We start from the raw sequence: 22,402 nt of genomic DNA, 5'->3' as shown, positions 1-22,402 counted from the left end.
GCAAATTTTGCACCTGTTACTGTATCTTACTGAAACAGGTAGAACAGGGAAAAAAACTGGGTCTACTGCACTGCTTCTTATACTTGTGAATTAAAACTACAGTAAAACCCGCATTTATGTTTTCCCAGAAATGGTGCTGTTTATTTGCGGTTTGGGAAAGTTAAGTTGCATTCTATTCTTTCCACAATTTAAGTTATCCTGGAATTTACATTAATTTTTAGAAGTCCCCAGGAAAACATAAAAGTGGAGTTCTACTGTACATAATCCATAGTTAACACAAGTTTGCATAAGTGTTTATTTAATGCTCCATATATCATGTGCATATATGGTGGGCAATGTACACCAAAGTAATTTTTAACAATATTTAGAGTCACCGAGGAGTTTTGTACCATATAAAAAAATTAGTCAACTCCTATAAATTAAGTGCATAATACAGAAGTAAATGGAAGGGACACATCCCTAAAGTGATTTTTTGTTGAGCGCTTATAAATAACAGTAGGGGTATTTTTTCCTTTATCATACACATGCTGCAGTATTAAAAAAAGGCACAATAATAGAGCTGCTATTTAAACCCACCTTTTCTAGCGTTGTCATCCTCAGCTACTTTCACTGTATCAACCAAAAGATATTTAGAAGATTTATGCTGGAATATATGTGCTACATGTCATAATGCAGTATGAGGACATTGTTTTTATGAATATTCTGTATATTATTACCCCAAGTAGTGCTCATTGATGTCATCAGTTGGTGCTCAGTAATTTAATGTGTCTCGCATAACTGAAACTAGTGTGTTATAAAAAGTAGTAATATTAGGATATCAGAGTTTCTTAGGCCAAATGGAGCACTTATTAAATACTAAAATAATATAATAAAATAATGTTTAAAAAAGTTTAACGTTAAAGTTGCAACATTTCAGGTATCCTCTTTAGTAAGAGTAAGCCTTTCATTTTAAAAATCCCCTGAAATTACTCTGTACATGTCCCATGGGAGGAGCACTCCTCCTCTCTCTTCAACTATGAAGACCAAAAAGAGGTGCCTATGGGCATGCTCACTGCCTCTGCTCCAATTAAAATCAGGCATGCACAGTAGGCACCTCTTTGAGGTCATCATACTTGGAGAGAAGGAGTGCTCAGAAAGCAAAAGGGGGTGGCGCTTCACACTAGACAGAAATGGTCACCATGGATACGCAGCACAAGATATCACATCCACATGGTAGCAGCCGCAGCCATTTCTCCACAACATTTGCAATAACCCTATTAACTGACACACACAAGCAGGCTGGAAACCAGGGAGCCATGATTATATTATATACAGTAACAATTTTATAGAAAATACTAGACTTACAATGACACATATGGTCAATTAATTGTAGGCCATTTATAGAAAAATAAAATGTTACATTATTTTTATTTAGACAACATTGCTAAAAGAGCACATGTAAAAATGCACCTATTGCAGTGTTACCTTATCTGTATTAAACACTCTATTTTAAATATAGGAGTTGTGCAGGACAGCGAAGGTGCTCAGAGTTGAACCTAACAGTGAAGGAGGAAGAGGTAGTTGGTCAGACTTATAGGCTGCAGTACAGGCAATGGAAATTTTGTGAAACAAGAGGGTTAGGTGTTTCTAGAAACTGAATGTGAGAATTAAGGGTGTGGGAATTAGTGCACAGAAATAAAGGTACTTGCAGGATATCAGTCTGTTTTGTCTGGGAATAGGGTCAGCAAGAAAAATGAAATTTTAAAGGAGTTGGGAAGGAGCAGTGGCGGGCCTTTTGCATCCTAGTGATTCCATCTCACTGTGACCCACAGGAGACAGGCAGAAGCAGGGCATGACAACTTTCCCAAGAAAACGGTCTCGTCCTGCCTCCTATGGGTCGCAGAGGTTGCCTCTAGAGGTATAGAAGGGTCAGAACTAGAGGTAAAAAGGCAGAAGAGGTTCCTGCCCTGTGCCCCCCAAATGTTGTACCCTAGGCATGTGCCTCTGCTGCCTACCCCTCTCTCTATATATTATATATACGCATTCAATGGTAATGCTGCTCATCCTACAGTTCAAGGGACAAGTCTGGGTGTGAGAAAGTTTTAACCAGGTCTCGTGCACCCAAACTTGTCCCTTGAACTGTAGAATGAGCAACATTACCATTAAATGTGTATATAGTATATGGAGGTGGTTACTCATTTAATGTTAGCTCTGCCATTATTCCCAACCCTTTAAGGACTTCCCAATACCTCAGCATTTAAGAGGGTTAAATACAAAGGTATGGATGCATTGCTTTTAAACTAGTTTAGGACTGACGCTATGGGCACTGCCTTGACGAGGCGCATAGGCTTATGTATGTTGATACAAACAATGTGACCAAATGTGTCCTCACTGCTGCCAATCCAGCCTGATGTGCTATGCAGGTATAGAGACTTTGTACAGTCACCACTATATACTAGAGTAGTGGATACAATACCATATTCATATATTTTACAAGCACTTATACATACGTGTTGCAAAAATGTAATTAGGACCTTAAACTGTAAGCTTCACTGGTGCTGGCATTCACAAATAAAGAATAATATCTGTAAAGAGCTATGCAATAGTTTTGACCCTGGGTCAGGAGGGTTTGACCATAGTGGGTTTGGGTTGGGTGCAGGTCTTTGTATGGGAAAATGCAGCAGTATTGGGAATAACATATGATGCATTTCAGGAGGGGGTTGGGAGGACTCTGTAGGGGGTATAAGTGATATTAAGCCATGTTGCATACATTTAAACGAATGCTAGTAATGGAGCCTTTTCCCCTCCTCCCATATAAGGGGGTATCTGGCAGGGGCTATTGTGTGGCACACAGTTTTCCTGATTCTGCCACTGCCTCACCCCCTGGTGCTGTCCTTTTCAGCACTTTGATAGGGACGACTGTGCTCTCTGCACTAGGAGAGTTACACATCCAGTTTAGGAAATTGAATTTCAGCTCTTGCAGTTACTAGGAGCAGCTTTTTTGCAAACTGTTGCAGAAGTCCTGTAGCCAGTTAACCACCAAAATAATTTGTTAATTATTATGTGTGTTTTATTAGATGCAACATGCTGCATTTTCTTCCTTTAACACTTTTTTCCCAGTTACCTGTCCGTTTTTTACTTACCGGAAGTGTTTCATTGCCCACCCTTCTTTTTTTCTACCATTTCCACTACATACAGCTTCCGACCCAATGATCCACCCATTCCCTGCCCTGAGACACCACAGGAAAGCTGGTTACCCTAATGTGAGGACACAACACTGACATATTAACCATATGTTGTGAATTTATACAAAAGGTAAAACACAATATTTGCTGGACATTAAAGGACATTGAAGGTCTGTTTAAAACCCTGGGTCCCTTCTAGAGGCCTCCTTTTTCCTTTTACTAGATGCCAGTTCTATTGGAAACATTTTATACATAGAGATATCAGAACAACGAGAGTGTGAGCTTCCAAAAAAAGACACATTCAGGACCAATGTTCCCCCTCATTTTTCATGGCTGTGCATGGTTCATTTTTTTGAACTTTGTAGGCAGCATCGCACATGAAACATTTGTTTAACGCAGAAAACAGTCATATAAAAGTATCCAATTTGTATAATTATTTTGGCTATTCGAGGTCTAGAGGTCTAAAAAGTATTTGTTATAATTTATCATTGAAAACTTACAGATGCACAGTCGATGGAGGTACTAAAACCCCCAGCACAATACATTTTATGCAAAGCATATTATACTAAAAGCAAACACACCATCAAATCTACCCTGAAGTGTCACCCATACACCTTTAATGTAGCCAAATTACATAAATAACAGTGAAAAAACAGCTATTAAAAAAAAACAAACTGCTGCATAAAAGTTGGATAGAATGGCTGAACAAACTGTATATTCAAATACTGCACTTACAGTGCAATAGTATGTAAAGATAAAAGTGATGTTCTGTAATTGAACAAAAACAACTAAGACTTTGTAAACATTTATTCAACAGAAAATTTATAGTATGACTTTTCCTTCTGTGAAAAAAGTAATTACACTCCTGGCTTTACCACCATTGCCTCCTTTAGCGGAAACAACCTTACAGGTGTTTCTTATAACCACTATCTGACAACTTTTTTCCCCACTCATCAATGCAGAATATTGTCAGTGTGCAATGTTTAAGGGGTTTCTTACACACAAAGTCCATTGTGTGGTGGACCACAGCATTTTGCTGGGATTTACAGCCAATGTTTGACTTGGCTATTACAGAACCTTTTATTTATTTATTTATTTATTTATTATTTCTTTCAGCTATACCTTGGTGGATTCATATGGTCACTGTCATAATGCAAAGCCCTTGTTTTTTTCTTTTTAACAATTCTGTTAATTGAAATGTACATGGAATATGATTACAGTGGTACAAAAGCAACTTGTAAATGTACAGACTAAAAAGGAAAAAATATATACAATAAACTAGACCAGTGCTGTCCTACTTCTGTGGTACCGAAGGCTGGGATTTTTCTGGCCTATACAATGCTAGCACTGCTCCTATAGTCTTAAGTGTGAACAGGTGAATAATGTGGACGCTTACAGTCTAAGCCTGAGTTGTGAACAATGTGGGGACTAAAACTTGCTACATGGTTTAACCCTTTAAGTGCCAGCAGAATTTTAAATTTTGGTTCCACCCAGTGTGCTCTCTCATTTTAGGGGCATTTACTGGAGGGGGTAGTTTAGTTTAGGTAGGAAAACAATATAAACCTTTTTTTATATATAATTTTTTTTTTTCCAAATATGGAAATATGAGTTTTTGTGTATTTCCACTTCTGGAACAAGATTTAGAGCTCTAAATAAAAAAAAAAAAAAAAGCTATTTTTTATGATATAGGGATTTATACCAGAAACATTTTATGGGCAAAAATTCAACTGATTGGAAAGCCTCATGTGCCAATACCTTATATGTATAGTTTTATGAAGATTTCTGACTTCTATAGATCAAAAACTCCCAGCAGTAAATTACCAAATTTTCAAAGCATTACAGTAGAATACGGCATACTTTAGATTCCAAAGCAAAAAATCCTGGAACATTAGGTTTACCCCAGGAAACCATATATTTTTGGAAAGTACCCATGTCTTTCTACTCCAAACTACAAAGCCTCAATGCTTTTTTGAAGTACCTTATCTCCCACATAACATTAGGTACCAAGAAAACACATCATAAATATGAAAACCAAGGATCCACTGAACAGTTTGATGCTCATTGTGCATAGGATCACCGAAGTATCTGGCATTTAGAGATCCCAAAAGGAAGTTAGTGCATACAAATTGCCCTGGAGATCTCTTTAGCTACTGGAAATTCAACACATTTACTGCATTTGTGTGGGGTAAATGCACAAAAAAAAATACATTGACCACCCAAACCATATATTTTTGGAAAGTACACATTCGGGTGAAGCCAAAATGGGCACCCATGTCTTTCTACTCCAAACTACAGAGTCACAATAATAGGCCAGGGGTCTATTGAACAGTTTGAAGCCCAATATGCATTACCAAACTATATGGCGTACAGAGGCAACCAAATATAAACAGTGCATACAAATTTTCAAGTCTGGCGCTCTGGCTAGTGCAATTTCTGCACTTGATTAAGTGCCCCCTAACAGTATGGAGACCCTAGAAAACCATATATTTTCCGAAAGTACACATTCTGACAAAACAAAAATGGGTAAATACATCTTTCTACCGCAAACTACCAAACAACAAAGCTATGCTAAACATAATGATTTTTATGAAATTTCTGAAAATTGTCACAAAGCTTGCATTTTGTGCCATTATGTACCCCACATTCTGTAAGGTATTAACATAAAACACTCTAAATATGAACGTCAGGGGTCTGCTGAACAGCTTGACAGCCAATATGCATAGATTTACCAAACTATGTGGTGTACAGAGGCACCAAAATTGATATATAGAAGACAAAATTTCCATGGGCAAAGACAAGTAACAAAGAATAATGTGAAATGCAATAAAATTGCTAAATCCACAAAAAACACTAAAATAAATGTGTGTTTTTTTTTCCTAGTGAAATCTGCAGTCAGAATCACAGTTTAAGTATTTTGGCTTGGGCAAATTAGGTTTACAGACAAAATCAAGCGAATAACACCTATGCATAACTGAAAATGCAATAAAACAAAACTGTGTATGTGTACACTTGGCAAAATGTGTGTATTAGTGTAATAAGTGTGTATTTGTGTGTGTATGTGACACTAACCTGGAGACAAGCAGGCTGAAAATCTGCTGAATGGACCCAGAAACAGGATGAGCTGTCTTCTCTGAAGATACAGTGAGCAGTCGCACTGGGAGGGGGAGCAGAGAGTGCAGACAACATGCCCACTATTGCCTAAGGGCCCCTGGGCGATCGTGCCCAATGGGCCAATCGTTCCCCACCTTTGCTCATTGCCTATGTGCTGGGGAACGAGCGGGAGCAGCTTTTAAAGCTTCGCTCCCAAACCCGGAATTGCTGCAGAACATAGAATCTACATTCTGTGGCACTTGGGTACTTTTATCCACAGAGCATATATTCTACGTTCTGTGGCACTTAAAGGGTTAAAGGTGTGAACAATACAGAGAATTACAGGTGTAAACACTACAGGGGTTTACAGCCTGAATCTGAGGTGTGAACAATCAGGCAGCCAGTTAATCCCAGTACTGATAACATTTAAATCTAACACAAAGGTAAGCAATCACAGCAGTCAGACAGGTATGGGGGGGGGGCATGAGCCGGATGCATAAATACTTAACTGTGTCAAGTCTTATATTAGAGGGGTAGATAGACCGTAGGAGTGCCTTTACATGTGGCTGGTAATTTCCAAGTGCCTATAAAAAAAGGACTTGATGAGATGGGAGGTTCTCAATGGGATTTGTAAATAAGAAACAAGGGGGATTTGGGTGCAGGAAATTAGTGACTGCAGAGGTTACCTAGCAGTTCAGGGTTGGGGTGTCAGCAGACATCATCCAGTTGTAGCCAATCCCCCCACAATTTATAGAACTTGTCAAGGCAACTGCCTCTCATATAAGTAACTTTATATAGTGGTATTGCTTTGTATATATTATCTGACTAGAAAGGGTTTGTTGGCCCAGTGTTAGTTTTCCAGTGGAGAGCTTCTTTTTTTTTAAAAGAATTGAAAGAAGTGTACATTGTGCTCTCCTACAGGTTCCTTGACTCCTCCTACCACTTAGGAGGGCTATTAAGAGGTCCATTGGAACTACCAGTGCTGTCTTTTTCAGGACAATCTGAAGTGCAAAATAATTGTAGTAATGGACAGGTCCACGCCATATGAATATACTCTACTACTGGAGCAGAGAATTTAGAAAATGTCTGTTCTATGGTGGGAGTACTGGTCCTTTATTGTGGGAATATATATTTTATTGAGGTACTTGTCTAAGCCCTGGTCCTGTACTTGGATTTTAGTGCTGTACAGATCTGTATAGAATGTTGTGAATGCATCTTTAATCTTAGTTTTGAACAATTTTCATTTTTAATCTTGCCAGGTAATCTTGCTACGGGAATATTAGTATAGGTGTGATCACTTTTGGCAAAATAGGATAGCAACTTGCCATTTTTGAATGGCGGCCTCTGGAGCACTGATCGTTTTTATGGGAAGAAAGAACATCCCCTATCTGATTATAATCCCCTCTAATGTCATGTACAGAATAATCTTGTCCCCATGCAAGAGTCCTTTTTCCAGAGAAAACAACCCCAACCTTGACAGTCTAACCTCATAGTTTAAATCTCCCACCCCCAGTTTAGTTGCATGTTTCTGCACTCTATCCCGCTCATTAATATCGTTCTTAAAGGAGAAGAAAGGGTAAAAACTAAGTAAGCTTTATCAGAAAGGTCTATGTAAATACAGCCATAAGCACTCACAGAAACACTGCACTGAGTTCTCTGTAAAAAGATTAGTTGTGTCTGTTTTCCTCTGCCAGAGACACACAGCTTTCAGCTCTCTCCTCTCTGCTGCTCCCCCTCCCTCAAAAATGCTAAGAACGCACTCTCCCCCCTTTAGGAATGTGGATCTGAGCCAATCAGCAGGAAGCTGACTCATAGTCTAACTAACTGAGCATGTTCACTTAGTCTGGGTGTCTGTGCAGGAGTTAGGCATTATGGGAACTTTCTTTACACAGCTCAGCGTTTTTTCTTCCTGTTTGGCTTCTGATCATCTGAACAGGTGAAATATGGGGAGACTTAAGGGCACTATTGAGACAACTGAAAGTATGCCTGCAGCTTGAGATTAACTCTTTATTAGCCTTTCCTTCTCCTTTAAGGACTGGAGCCCAAAACTGCACTGCATAATCAATGTGAGGCCTTACCAGAGACCTTTAAAGAGACAAACTTCTCATCCCTTGAGTCAATGGTCTTTTTTATGCTAGATAGCACTTCATTTGCTTTCATAGCCACTGAATGAAATTGCCTGGAATTAGACAACTTGTTATCTACAAAAATCCCCAGATCCTTCACAATTAAGGATACCCCCAACCCACTACCATTTAGTGTATAACTCACAATAATATTATTTCTGCCAAAGTGCATAACTTTGCACTTTTCAACATTGAACCTCATTTTCCATTTTGCTGCCCAGTTCTACAATTTTGTCAAATCACCAATGACTGACCCCTGTAGTACTGCAGAACAACACTGGCCCAATTACCATTTACCACCACTCTTTGTAGTCTATGCTTCAGCCAGTTTTCTATCCAAATACAAATATTATGTTCTAGGCCATTATTCCTCAATTTTATCATTAACTTTCTGTGCTGTAAAATGCTTTAGTAAAGTCCAAGTATATGACATTCACTGCCATTCCAGCATTAAGGTTCCTGCTCACCTCCTCATAAAAGGCAATTAAATTGGGGAGGTGGTTATACTATTTTGGATGGATTCTGCAGTAAAGGTGACTGTGATTAGCGAGTTGTCTATTGTCTCTGTTAATAATACCAGCATCACTAACCAGCTTGGCTTTATCAGGTGTCCCTAGAGCGAGGTCAATCCAGTACAGAGAATTTTGGCCAAGGGAGTAGCAGAAAAATTGTTTGACGCCACAGGTCAATCAAGCCGTAAGCAGAGACCCGGTAAGGTCCCTTCCAACATTGCCTTACAATAATCCTCAAGCACCCTTTGGTACAATTAATGATTTATAGTGTCTTCTATGATCATAGCTCCTAACTGTCCCGTATTGTTACTGAAATGTCCCTCATTTCCCTTTGATCTCCTGCACCGAGCTAAAAAAGATACAGATTTCATTAAGAAGTAGCTTTTGGCAGAGAGCCAAGAAAGTTAAACAAGCTTCACCTGCATTTAGATACATTGTTTCTCACATTTAATTAAATAAGTTGCTCTTAGCAGGGCCCTGAAAGTTAACAAGCCACACCTGCACTTAGATACAATTGTAACTAATAAGCGAAACAGGTCTCTTGGAGGAACGGAGACTTGCTGCTTAAAGGGCAATTTTTAGCTTTTTTTTTTTTTTTTTAGAAAAACCGTAATAACACATTACATTATACATTAAATAGCTTTAAGTAGGGACTGGATGGCTTTTTAGCAAGTAAGCAAATACAGGGTTATGGGAGATAGCTCTTAGTACAAGTTGATTCAGGGACTGGTCTGATTGCCGAGTCAGGAATAATAGGTTTATTTGGGTAATAAGATGCAGGTACTGTAGAAGATTAATATAGATTTGTAACTGTGAAAGACTACTTTTGACCAACCTTTTCACCAGCAGCACTCAAGAACATATAACTATCTATGGGGATCTCTAGCTTGAGCTGTTGAATCTTAGGCATCATGACCTGACAGAAGCAAGTTCATTAAGGGCAGTAGTGAGCTTGTTATAACAAAAAAAGAGACTGGAGCTGTTCAAGTAAATAGATTCCAGCAGAATGAGAGAGATCCAGATTTTGCAGGTGACTATGTTTGTGTGCTTTGGGGAGGTGTGAAGGATTCTAGAATGAGTTGGAACATGCAGGCTGTTATCAGAGATAGGGAAAAGGAGGTTGAAAACGGAGAATAATCAAGAGAAAGTCGCTGTAGAATTAGAGAACAGACATATACAAAAGGACATTAGAGAGAGAGGCTTAGAAAGGGCACAGGACATAAGGACTGTTATTAGGGAATGGGAAAGTCAAAACAATAAATGGAGTATCAGAGCAAAGGAAATAAGCCATGCAATTGTCAACAAAAATGTAAGGCTGGTCCACAAGGCTAGTAATATAAATTGCAAGACAATTCAAACATAGTCAACTTTAGCGGAGGAAAATGACAGGGAAGAAGCACAAGTGAGAACGTGCAGAAGGAAGACAAATGTAAACCCATAGCCATGTCAATATATTAAATGGAATTGCAATGTTCTTAAGAGCTAGCAATGCTTATCAACAGCCATCTGGTTTCAATGGTTGCTAAAAGTTTTCACAGATTTAGTCAGCCAGTTCTATTAGTAGTAAACTAACTCCCTATTCATCTGTGCATTCATAGTGATGTTAGATATGCTTCAAAAGTCTGCAATCCACTTAGACTGCAGACTGGAAATTATATCTGCTGATGTGTCATCTTGGTGTGCGCAGGGAGAACAGAAGATGCAAAAGGGCTGCATATAACTTTTAGATCCATTGAGTTAAGCTGAATAATGGCTAAACCAGCTTGTATACAGTTGCCTTAACTGAACCAAGCAGTAAAAAGTTTAGAAGACACGATAGATGCTGAAAAGACACTAAAGTAATTCAAGAACCTTAGACTTATAATACTTCAGTAACAGGGCTGATATTATCTGGTTTTAGGAAATATAACTAAAGTAGAAGGAAAGGTAAAAACTAAGTAAGCTTTATCAGAAAGGTCTACAGTTAGGTCCATAAATATTTGGACAGAGACAACTTTTTTCTAATTTTGGTTCTGTACATTACCACAATGAATTTTAAATGAAACTCAGATGCAGTTGAAGTGCAGCCCCTGAAATGAAGGGATTGTGATAAAAAAAAAAATCCTTTAGTGGCCTCACATTTTTATGCAATCGTTTTGTTCACCCCACTGAATTAAATCTGATAGTCTGCACTTCAACTGCATCTGAGTTGTTTCATATATAGACTACATAACAGAACACATGGGAGGCAAAATGGAGCAGGCATGAGTTGAAATCATTGTCCTCCCCAACAAGTGGACTGACTACTCACTACAATTACATGATCACCTGGGCAATGTCAGCAGCAAACAAAAATTAAGTCCAAGAAAATCCATGTTTTGTTCTTGCATTTGCACTGGTTACTTTACTAGATCTCAAGAGAAGCAAACTCCTGCTCAGTATATAAAAGAGATGATACAACAAAGATAGTTTGCTCCCCTACAAAAAAGTTAAACTTCATATATCAGTTCTATTTACAAAATAAGCTTTCTTGGAGCTAGGAACAGCAAATATTCTAGTTATAAATCACTTAAAAGGTTACCATAAAATGAACAGGAAAGCAAAGTGAAAGCTGTAGTTTATAACATAGATACAAGTAAATAATCTTACATACATAAAAGCAAACATGAAAAAAATGAATATAGTTGCAGCAAGTAGTTTCAATAGAAAACTATAGCTGCAGTAACATACATACAACATTCTGAAACTAGAGCCATGAACTTTAGTTTCTGTCTCCCAGACCTTCCATTCTATATACTACGGTGGTTGAGGAATCCTCATTAGATTCTGGAGACACTTTTTTCCATACTGTGTCTTTAAGAGCAAGTTCTTGCTGCAGATGTTCATAATCCAATGGTCCATATGAATTCTGGTTCTTAAGCAATATACAAATTCATTAGTGAATTTAAGTATTTTGACAGGTTAAGACTTGGCTCTTGCAAAACACACGTGAGTTAAAGCTGACAAAGCACAAATTTGTTAGATCTGACAGACAAGGCTTTGCAAAACACATACTAAATATACCTGACAAGCCAGCCAGGTTATTAGATAGCATTACCATTTAGTGCCTTAAACCTTGCATTATAGTCATGCATAAAATTCATGCAACTTGTATTAAAAAATCCATAACCTTCATAGTAATGACGCAGGGGAAGATGTATAATTTTTTGACACCTAGCAATTCCTCACTTCATGGGAGAGGAAACACACTCTAGAATTTGCATCCAATCTGAATCAGTACAAACCACTGGAATAAACTGGGTCCCAACAGGTGAGTAAACCTTAGAAATGCCTCAGGGCAAACAAGTAAACAGGTGGCATTTTATCTTTATAAAAACAATGGTTTTCCTATCCTTTCTTTACTGTTCATGCTATTGTATCAAGCCTTATTTGTTAAAATCAAAAAATATAAATACAAAAAAAACAAACAAGTAATTATTCTATAACATGATCCTTCAAAACAGAATCACTTTCCAAGAAAAAGCTATTCTACTTTGAAAAAATGTGAACCCTGTAAAATCCTGCATTTTAAAATAACTTTGGAAATAATATGCTCCAGAGGATATAATAACAGGCAAATCTATTTGTACACCACTACTCATTGACTAACTTGAAATGTCTATTAATTTCTTTTTTTTAGTTGTCATATGTGAAACATGACCTTTGGCATCCTGCTTCAGTGGGTAGTAACAAAAATGTGGTATTTCAATCATTAAATTAAAAAAAAAGTAAAAAAAGGCCTAATAAAAATTATATATGACAGTATGTAAATATTATGGTCTAGTTATAGATAATCTTGAATCCAATTTTTTTTTCAGAATGACACTCAAAGCAAGAGACATATTCTTTAAGAAAATTTGCAGGAAAGCTTGCACTGTACAATGTACATTACAAAAAAAAAATAAAAAGTAGAGAACATTTGCACCTATGTTCAACATGAGTCTAATAAACAAGGCATATGTTGGAAATCATTCTGCTTGCAGTTTTAATAAAAAGCAGCTTACAAAAGGTCACACCTTGAATCTTCAGAGGAATTGTGAGCAGAGGATAAAATAGTTAATAGAATTAAAAATACAGTATAAAGGCAAGGGCACACTAAGCTTTCTTCTCAGTCATTTTTTTTAATAGAGGTGGAAGAAAGCAGATCTGCTCTTATGTTGACACCCCCATAGCTCCATTAACATGTCCAATGTTGGCCTGGGTGGACATTGCAGGCAGAGGATAGCAGACAATCTGGTGAGTGAGTCTTTGTCCTAATTAGCTAAACTTTACTATAAATCTGTTGTACCTTTTTTTAATTGAGCTATTAATCATAGTTAGGAAAGGTAGAAAGGGCTATAAGAAAAATAATTTAGTACTACTGTAAATATTGTGTATAAATATAAATGGGCCTGAGTACTTTTCTGTATACAAGCCATATTTATTTAGCTTATACTGACATAGGTGTACATGTCATGAATATAAAGAAACTCACCCTTTGGTCACCTCCTTCCCGACGAGGATCAAGCTTTTTTGCAAAGTGCCTTAAATTATCATAATTATGAAAGTTGCAAAGAGATACCAAATCCTGCATGAAGAAAGACATGTTTTATATAATTACTAAACAATAGTAATTTGAAATTTAAAGAGATACTGACACAAATTATAAATAAGTTCTGTTTACAACCTGACATCAATTAGAAAAACATACCTGAAATTTGTGATTTTATATGCTGTAAATGTAAGCATTATACATATGTATACAATGTATATTTTACAGCCTTATGTGCTACTCTGCAGTGCAACACAGATATTTAACAAATACCCCGTTTTGAAAGGTAACTATCTTTAACATTCTACACTGCTCAAAAAAATAAAGGGAACACTTAAACAACACAATGTAACTCCAAGACAATCACACTTCTGTGAAATCAAACTGTCCACTTAGGTAGCAACACTGATTGACAATCAATTTCATATGCTGTTGTGCAAGTGGAATAGACAACAGGTGAAATTATAGGCAATTAGCAAGACATCCCCAATAAAGGAGTGTTCCTGCAGGTGGTGACCACAGATCACTTCTCAGTTCCTATGCAGCATGACCGGTTTGGCAGTGGGTCAGTAATGGTGTGGATGGCATTTCTTTGGGGGGCTGCACAGCCCTCCATGTGCTCGCCAGAGGTAGCCTGACTGCCGGTCATTTGAAATAATGCGATACGGCGATGCAGGGCAGAATCCACTATGTGACTATCGATTGATCGATCCTAGCCTTCCTTCTGTATAGGAAGGAGTCAGGCTAGGATCGATCAATCGATCATCGCATAGTGGATTCTGCCCTGCATCGCCGTATCGCCTTATTTCAAATGACCGGAAGCCTAGTTTTAGCAGGTATTTTCTAATAAAGCATTCAAAATAATAAATGTTGTGCAGGATAGGGCAATTATTGGGGCAGGGTAGAATAGATTTTTTACTTGAAAATTTTTAGTGTTACTTTTCATTTAATATATAAATAATCCTTATTGGATGCAAAACAACCCTATTGGGTTTAAATAATGTTTTATTGATTTTTTAGCAGACTTAAGGTATGGAGATCCAAACTACGGAAAGACCCCTTATCCAGAATACACTTGGTCCCGAGCACATAGGACAAGATGCTCTCCTTGACTCAATACCAATAACTTCCCTGCTGAGCAGTGAATGACTTAACCATGTGTTGTACTTTATACTCTGATTAAGTGTCATAGCTAAAGAAGGCCTGTCACCCTGACATAAAAAGATGTATAACAGAAGTCCTTTTCAAATTAAACATGAACCCCCAATTCTTTTATTATTCATTAAACGTAGTCTGTGTATGGACATGTGTATCAGGTCCCCCTTTTTTGATGTATAGACATTTTAGGATGTTGCAAGGTTTGCCTTGATAACAGCTTCTACAAAATGGCTGCTGCCTGCTTGCAGTGATTGTGGATTCAAAAAGAACAAAACAATATTTAAATATTTTATTTAGTGTAAGTACAGTTATTATGCCTGACAAGAACAATAAAATAGGATTTGAATTACTTCTTAGGGTGACAGGTCCCCTTTAACTACACCAAATAAACTATTGATAAAAGCTGAATGCATTGCTCTTTTAAAGCACTAATTAAAACTTACTTGACAGAACTGAATCCCACGAACACTGTTTCCCAGCTTATCAAGTGGAGGAGACCAACACATCATACCCATAACATTGGGCACAACTAGTAGGATGCCCCCAGAAACTCCAGATTTTGACGGCAGGCCCACCTGTTAGAAAGCAAATGTAATGTATAACATCTGCACTTAAAGTTTACATTTTCAATTTTGAACAGGTTATCAAGGATATAATATTTATATATTTTAAGGACAATATTATTTCCTGTGGGTCAATTGGTAAAAATGCTGCCAAAACTTGCAACATGACCAGCCTCCACAACACACCACCAGCCAAGCACACATCACCCACCATTCCCAGTACCAATATTGCAAGATGTGGTCAAGGGCTCCATTGGGGGAAGCGACTTGGTGCACTCGCACTCCTTGCTTCCCTTAGTTATGCCATTAAGTCTTCCCCAAGGTTTAAGTTAAACTGCACATGCAATAACTTTTTATGTTCAAGTAAGCATTTTAAAGGGCAGTTTGTTTTAAATAAATGCTGATGATGCTGACAGTTACATTAGGTAATCAATTTTTAACAAGTTTTCCTTCTAATTCAACCTGAGAATTTAATGCACCTGCAGCATTCCAATGTTGTAAATGATAATTTGAGAGCAGATCAATTTATATAAATCCTTTCAAATAAGTTTTACTCCACTGATATGCTTATTGGGACTCATTTATGAAAATCGGGCAAATCTGTTACTGAAAGGCAAACCATACCAAACAACCAGAAAGATGCAGGTAGAACAGTGGAAGCAAAAATGTGATTGGTTGCTATGGGTTACTCACCAGGTGCAAATGGACTAAATAAATAAACCCTGCTATGTTTCCTGGCCAATTCTTTGAACTATGAAAGAGATCAAACAATTATTAATAATAAAATTAGTCCTAGCAATGCCAATCATCAGGTGGACTCCAATGTATTGTCTTGTATAGGCATAGATTCAAGGGAGGGTAGTGTAATTCTTTCCCCCAGCAAGAATATGCAGTCCAAGTTTTGGTATCCAGTGCTCAAAAAGGACATAACTTGAAAGAAGATAATCTGATAAAGGGCATGGTCCCTGTTATGAAGGAAGGCCAGCCATGTTGGGGCTGTTGACACTGGAAAAGAGGCGCTCTGAAGTTTGGTATTTTCTCACTGAAGACGTTGTACTGGTACATTACAAAGCATGGGAAAAATAAATTTGTTTGCTGAAATTTACCTAGTATAGGGTGATTCAGGGACTGGTCTGATTGCCCTCCTTAATTATTTCCCTTCCTATTCTAACATTTTTTAGCTTTTAAATAGGGGTCACTGACCCCAGAAGCCAAAAACAATTGTTCTAGGAGGCTACAATGTTAGTTACTTTTTATTAAATATGTTTTTATTCCAGCCCTCTCCTGTTCATATTTTAGTCTTTCATTCAACCCACTGCCTAGTTGCTATGACAAACAAGGCCCTAGCAACCAGATAGCTGCTGAGCAAAAAGCTAAATAATTTAAAATCCACAAATAATAAAAATGAATGACCAATTTCAAAATGTCTTAAAATAGTGCTCTCTGCTCCATACTAAAAGTTAATTTAAAGTTGAATTACACCTTTAATCATCCTTGCATCCATAGTCGAGCAAGCAGACAACCTGTTAACCATACATACTGTAGCCTGAAATTTTTTTTAAACAAAGTAAAGGTCCCAGAGTCTTACATGAAATGCAAACTGTCCAGAAAAGTCATACATTCCACAAGAGTGCATCAAACTTAATGTGTTTCTGACTGCTTCAGGACTCAGAATCCTCTCCCCTGTTATCGGACAGAAGCCACCATTTGCCAATGTTGCTGCCATGACACTGGCAGATTCACAAGTAACTTCTATGGAACACAACTAAAAAACAAAAAAACATAGGTGATAGGAATACATGCCTATGTTTAAGAATTTATCAGATGATATTACAATGTCTAGAAAAGAAGTATATTTTATGGCTGGCATAAGTATCTTGAAATTTTTTAGGTTTACAATACATTCTTACCAGTCTGTAACGGTAAAAAGTTTACTTTTCATACTGCATTGATTCATTGTCATTACTTGAAAGTAAAGGTCACTGATACAGCAAAGATTAACTATTAATCGGGTTTGCAAAAGGTTCAGTACTTTGCAAAAATAGAGGTATATTTATTATTTATAAATATGTATCTTACTCCACAAAAAAAATGTTGAAATGAGGTGTAAAATAAATGATTCAGTTATACAACCTTTGTTTTCATTACATGTATATTAAAGGAGAAGGAAAGTCATTTTGGCATTTCACTGCCAATAGATTCGCCACATTAGTGCCACCTAGAACAATATATTTATTCTGCAGAAAGCACTGCCATACCTGAGTTAAGAGTTTAGAAGCTTTCTCGTTTTGTTTAAGATAGCAGCTGCCATTTTAACCCTTTAAGTGCCAGCCGAATTCGTCATTTCAGTTCCCCCCAGTGCCAGACGTTTTGTGAACATTCTGTGCTCTCTCAATGTAGGGGCTTTTACTGGGGGCAGGGTTAAGTTTAGGTAGGCAAACTATTTATTGTTTTTTTCAGGAGAACCTGAGCTTTCCAAATCTACCTGAGTTTTTGTGTATTTCCACTTCTGGAACAAGATTTAGAGCTTGAAATACAAAAAAAAAAAGAAAAAATGCTATTTTTCATGATATAAGGATTTCTACCAGAAACACATTTTATTTTATGGACAAAAATTCAACTGATTTGGAAAGCCTCATGTCTCCCGAACGTGCCAATACCTGATATGTATAGTTTTATTGAGATTTCTGACTTCTATAGATCAAAAACTCCCAGCAGTAAATTACTAAATTTTCAAAGCATTACAGCAGAATACGGCATACTTTACATTCCAAAGCCAAAAATCCTGGAACATTAGGTTTACCCCAGGAAACCATACATTTTTGAAAACTACACATTCTGACGAATCCGAAATGGGTAACTATGTCTTCCAACTCCTAAGTACCAAACGGCAATGCTTTACTGAATTTAGCATTTTCTATAAAAAATTATGAAAATTCTAAAAAATCACCTCAAATCTTCCATTTTCAAGCACCTTATCTCCCACATAACATTAGGTACGAAGAAAACACACCCTAAATATGAAAGCCAGGGGCCCACTGAACAGTTTGATGCCCATTGTGCATAGGATCCCCGATGTATCTGGAATTTAGAGACCCCAAAAGGAAGTTAGTACATACAAATTGCCCAGGAGATCTCTTTAGCTACTGAAAATTCAACACATTTACTGCATTTTCTGTGGGGTAAAAACACAAAAAAATACATTGACCCCCAAAAATCATATATTTTTGGAAAGTACACATTCGGACAAATTCAAAATTGGTACCCATGTCTTTCTACTCCAAACTACTGAGTCGCAATTCTTTCCCAAAATTGCCAGTTTTGATGAAATACCTAAAAATCACATCAAATCTTCCACTTTCAAGCACCTTATCTCCCACATAACATTAGGTACCAAAAGAACACACCCTAAATATGAAAGCCAAGGGTCCGCTGAACAGTTTGATGCCCATTGTGCATAGGAACACCAATGTATCTGGCATTTAGAGACCCCATAAGGAAGTTAGTGCATACAAATTGCCCAGGAGATCTCTTTAGCTACTGAAAATTCAATCCGTTTACTGCATTTTCTGTGGGGTAAAAACCCAAAAAAATACATTGACCCCCCAAAACCATATATTTTTGGAAAGTACACATTCGGGCGAATTCAAAATTGGTACCCATGTCTTTCTACTCCAAACTACAGAGTCGCAGTGCTTTCCCAAAATTGCTAGTTTTGGTGAAATACCTGAAAATCACATCAAATCTTCCACTTTCAAGCACCATATCTCCCACATAACATTAGGTACCAAGAAAACACACCCTAAATATGAAAGCCAAGGATCCGCTGAACAGTTTGATGCCCATTGTGCATAGGATCAGCACTGTATCTGGCATTTAGAGACCCCATAAGGACGTCAGTGCATAGAGATTGCCCCAGAGGTCTCTTTAGCTACTGAAAATTCAACACGTTTACTGCATTTTCTGTGGGGTAAAAACACAAAAAAATACATTGACCCCCAAAACCATATATTTTTGGAAAGTACACATTCGGGCGAATTCAAAATTGGTACCCATGTCTTTCTACTCCAAACTACAGAGTCGCAGTGCTTTCCCAAAATTGCTAGTTTTGGTGAAATACCTGAAAAACACATCAAATCTTCCACTTTCAAGCACCATATCTCCCACATAACATTAGGTACCAAGAAAACACACCCTAAATATGAAAGCCAAGGGTCCGCTGAACAGTTTGATGCCCATTGTGCATAGGATCAGCTAGTATCTGGCATTTAGAGACCCCATAAGGATGTCAGTGCATAGAGATTGCCCCAGAGGTCTCTTTAGCTACTGAAAATTCAACACGTTTACTGCATTTTCTGTGGGGTAAAAACACAAAAAAATACATTGACCCCCCAAAACCATATATTTTTGGAAAGTACACATTCGGACAAATTCAAAATTGGTACCCATGTCTTTCTACTCCAAACTACAGAGTCGCAGTGCTTTCCCAAAATTGCTAGTTTTGGTGAAATACCTGAAAAACACATCAAATCTTCCACTTTCAAGCACCTTATCTCCCACATAACATTAGGTACCAAGAAAACACACCCGAAATATGAAAGCCTAGGGTCCGCTGAACAGTTTGATGCCCATTGTGCATAGGGTCAGCACTGTATCTGGCATTTAGAGACCCCATAAGGACGTCAGTGCATACAAAGTGTATACACTGCAATATAAGCTACCGGCATGTGCATTATGCGGCATAAGGCCCCCTAACAGTAAGGAGACCCTAGAAAACTATACATTTTCCAAAAGTACACAATCTGACAAAACAAAAATGGGTAAATACATCTTTCTACTGCAAACTACCAAACTACAAAGCTATGCTAAACAGAACGATTTTTTTGACATTTCTGAAAATTGTCACAAAGCTTGCATTTTACCCCATTATGTACCCCCACATTTTGTACCGTATCAACATGAAACATTCTAAATATGAACACCAGGGGTCTACTGAACAGTTTGATGCCCTATATGCATAGATTTACCAAACTATGTGGGGTACAGGGGCACCCAAGTAAAAATAGTGCATATGAATTTTCACATAAGATGCTTCGGCTCATGCAGTTTTTGCACCCGGTATGTGTATTATGTGCCATACGACCACCTAACAGTAAGGAGACCCTAGAAAACCATATATTTTCCGAAAGTACACATTCTGACAAAACAAAAATGGGTAAATACATCTTTCTACTACAAACTACCAAACTACAAAGCTTTGCTAAACAGAACGGTTTTTATGACATTTCTGAAAATTGTCACAAAGCTTGCATTTTACCCCATTATTTACCCCCACATTTTGTACCGTATCAACATAAAACATTCTAAATATGAACGCCAGGGGTCTACTGAACAGTTTGATGCCCTATATGCATAGATTTACCAAACTATGTGGGGTACAGGGGCACCCAAGTAAAAATAGTGCATATGAATTTTCACATAAGATGCTTCGGCTCATGCAGTTTTTGCACCCGGTATGTGTATTATGTGCCATACGACCACCTAACAGTAAGGAGACCCTAGAAAACCATATATTTTCCGAAAGTACACATTCTGACAAAACAAAAATGGGTAAATACATCTTTCTACTACAAACTACCAAACTACAAAGCTATGCTAAACAGAACGGTTTTTATGACATTTCTGAAAATTGTCACAAAGCTTGCATTTTACTCCATTATGTACCCCCACATTTAGTAACGTACCAACATAAAACATTCTTAATATGAACGCCACTAGTCTACTGAACAGTTTGATGCCCTATATGAATAGATTTACCAAACTATGTGGGGTACAGAGGATGCCAAATTGAAATACAGCAGACAAAATGTCCATGTGCAAAGACAAGTAACAAAGAACAATGTAAAAAGCACTAAAATTGATAAAGATAAAAAAAAAATCACTAAAATCATTTTTTTTTTTTTGCCTAATAATATCTGCGGGCAGAATAACAGTTTGAGTATTTTGGCTAGGGCAAATAAGTTTTACAGACAAAGTCAAGCGAACAACAACTATGCATAACTGAAAATGCTATAAAATGGCTAAACATGCAGTAAAATACCCAAAAATCCACCAAAATCACAGAAAATGTAGTAGAAACACCAAAATAATACACAAAAGGTATTGCGCAGTGCGGTTAGCGAATACACTATCCGCAATGGCAATAAAACATTTTTTTCAGGCAAGAATAAAAATGATGCGATTAGAAAAAAAAAAATAATTACAAAATTACATAAGTGTGTAAGTGTGTGTGTACATGTGTGTAAAATGTGTTTTGTGTGCATGTGTGCGAGTGTGCAAGTAAGTGTGAGTTTTCTCTAAGTGCTGTAAGTGATAAATGTTTGAAAACCTCCCAAAAATGCATGTGTGTGTGTGTAAGTGTGAGTATAAGTGTGTATTAGTGTAATAAATGTGTGATTGTGTGTTTGTGTGTGTATTTGCCACTTACTTGGGGTCTAGGTGAGGATCTGCAGGAGAAACTCGATCTGGCCCAGCAACAGCATCAGCTCATGTGAGGGGGCGTGTCAGGATGCAGGGGGGCCAGAGGGGGAAGCTGCAGAAGGGAGAGGAGCTGCCGGCAAAGCCACGTGGATGGCAGGTGAGTCCCATGGGGCCCCTGGGCAATCGCTACCCAGGGGCCACTCGTTCCCCACCTCTGACTATTGTCTGGAGGCTGGGGAACGAGTGGGGAGCGAAGGAATGGCTTGAAAAGCCATTCCTCCGCTCCCAAAACTGGAAGTGCAGCAGGACGTAGAATCTACGTTCTGTGGCACTTTGGTCCTTTGATACACAGGACGTAGATTCTACGTCCTGTGGCACTAAAAAGGTTAAATAGCTTCCCGTTTGCAGTCTAGTATATAAATCAGATCACACATTCCTAACGGAGGGGGTAGGGAGTTCTTAGCATTCTTGTGGGAGGGGGAGAGAGCTGCAAAGACTCTGGCCACAGGAATTAAGGATTTTTCTGAGAGAGGAAGACAGACACTCCAACAACATATTTACAAAAATGGAGACAAGAAATCTTGTGTTTCTTTTGATAGAGGACTCAGTGCAGTGTTTCTGTGAGTGCTTATGACTGTATTTACATAGACCTTTCTGATAAAACTTACTTAGTTTTTACCTTTCCTTCTCCTTGAATGTCAAGAATAAGCACTTAAATCTAAAGAGCTATGCAGTGTATTTATAAACATAATGCCTTCTT

General features: G+C 37.7%; 1 protein-coding gene across 4 annotated transcripts in view; it reads right to left on the bottom strand.

Annotated features, from left to right (window-relative positions):
* Nucleotides 1–22,402, bottom strand: part of gls (glutaminase) — a 166,983-nt gene that overhangs the window by 32,152 nt on the left and 112,429 nt on the right. For 2 of the 4 annotated variants that reach the window (XM_031892947.1, XM_031892948.1), the window contains 4 exons: nucleotides 16,751–16,927; nucleotides 15,043–15,174; nucleotides 13,385–13,477; nucleotides 11,248–11,785 (listed from right to left, as the gene is read on the bottom strand). In XM_031892947.1, the coding sequence (XP_031748807.1) occupies nucleotides 11,633–11,785; nucleotides 13,385–13,477; nucleotides 15,043–15,174; nucleotides 16,751–16,927 (555 nt within the window). In that variant the 3' untranslated portion in view covers nucleotides 11,248–11,632. Of the gene's footprint in view, nucleotides 1–11,247; nucleotides 11,786–13,384; nucleotides 13,478–15,042; nucleotides 15,175–16,750; nucleotides 16,928–22,402 lie in introns of those variants that run through there. The other 2 variants (XM_031892945.1, XM_031892946.1) reach the window with 1 other exon arrangement.

The sequence above is a fragment of the Xenopus tropicalis genome, chromosome 9 (genome assembly GCF_000004195.4).
Source record: "Xenopus tropicalis strain Nigerian chromosome 9, UCB_Xtro_10.0, whole genome shotgun sequence".
Lineage (NCBI taxonomy): Eukaryota > Metazoa > Chordata > Amphibia > Anura > Pipidae > Xenopus > Xenopus tropicalis.
The sequence above is the reverse complement of the archived record's forward strand: the minus strand, read 5'-3'. Positions and strand labels throughout refer to the sequence as shown.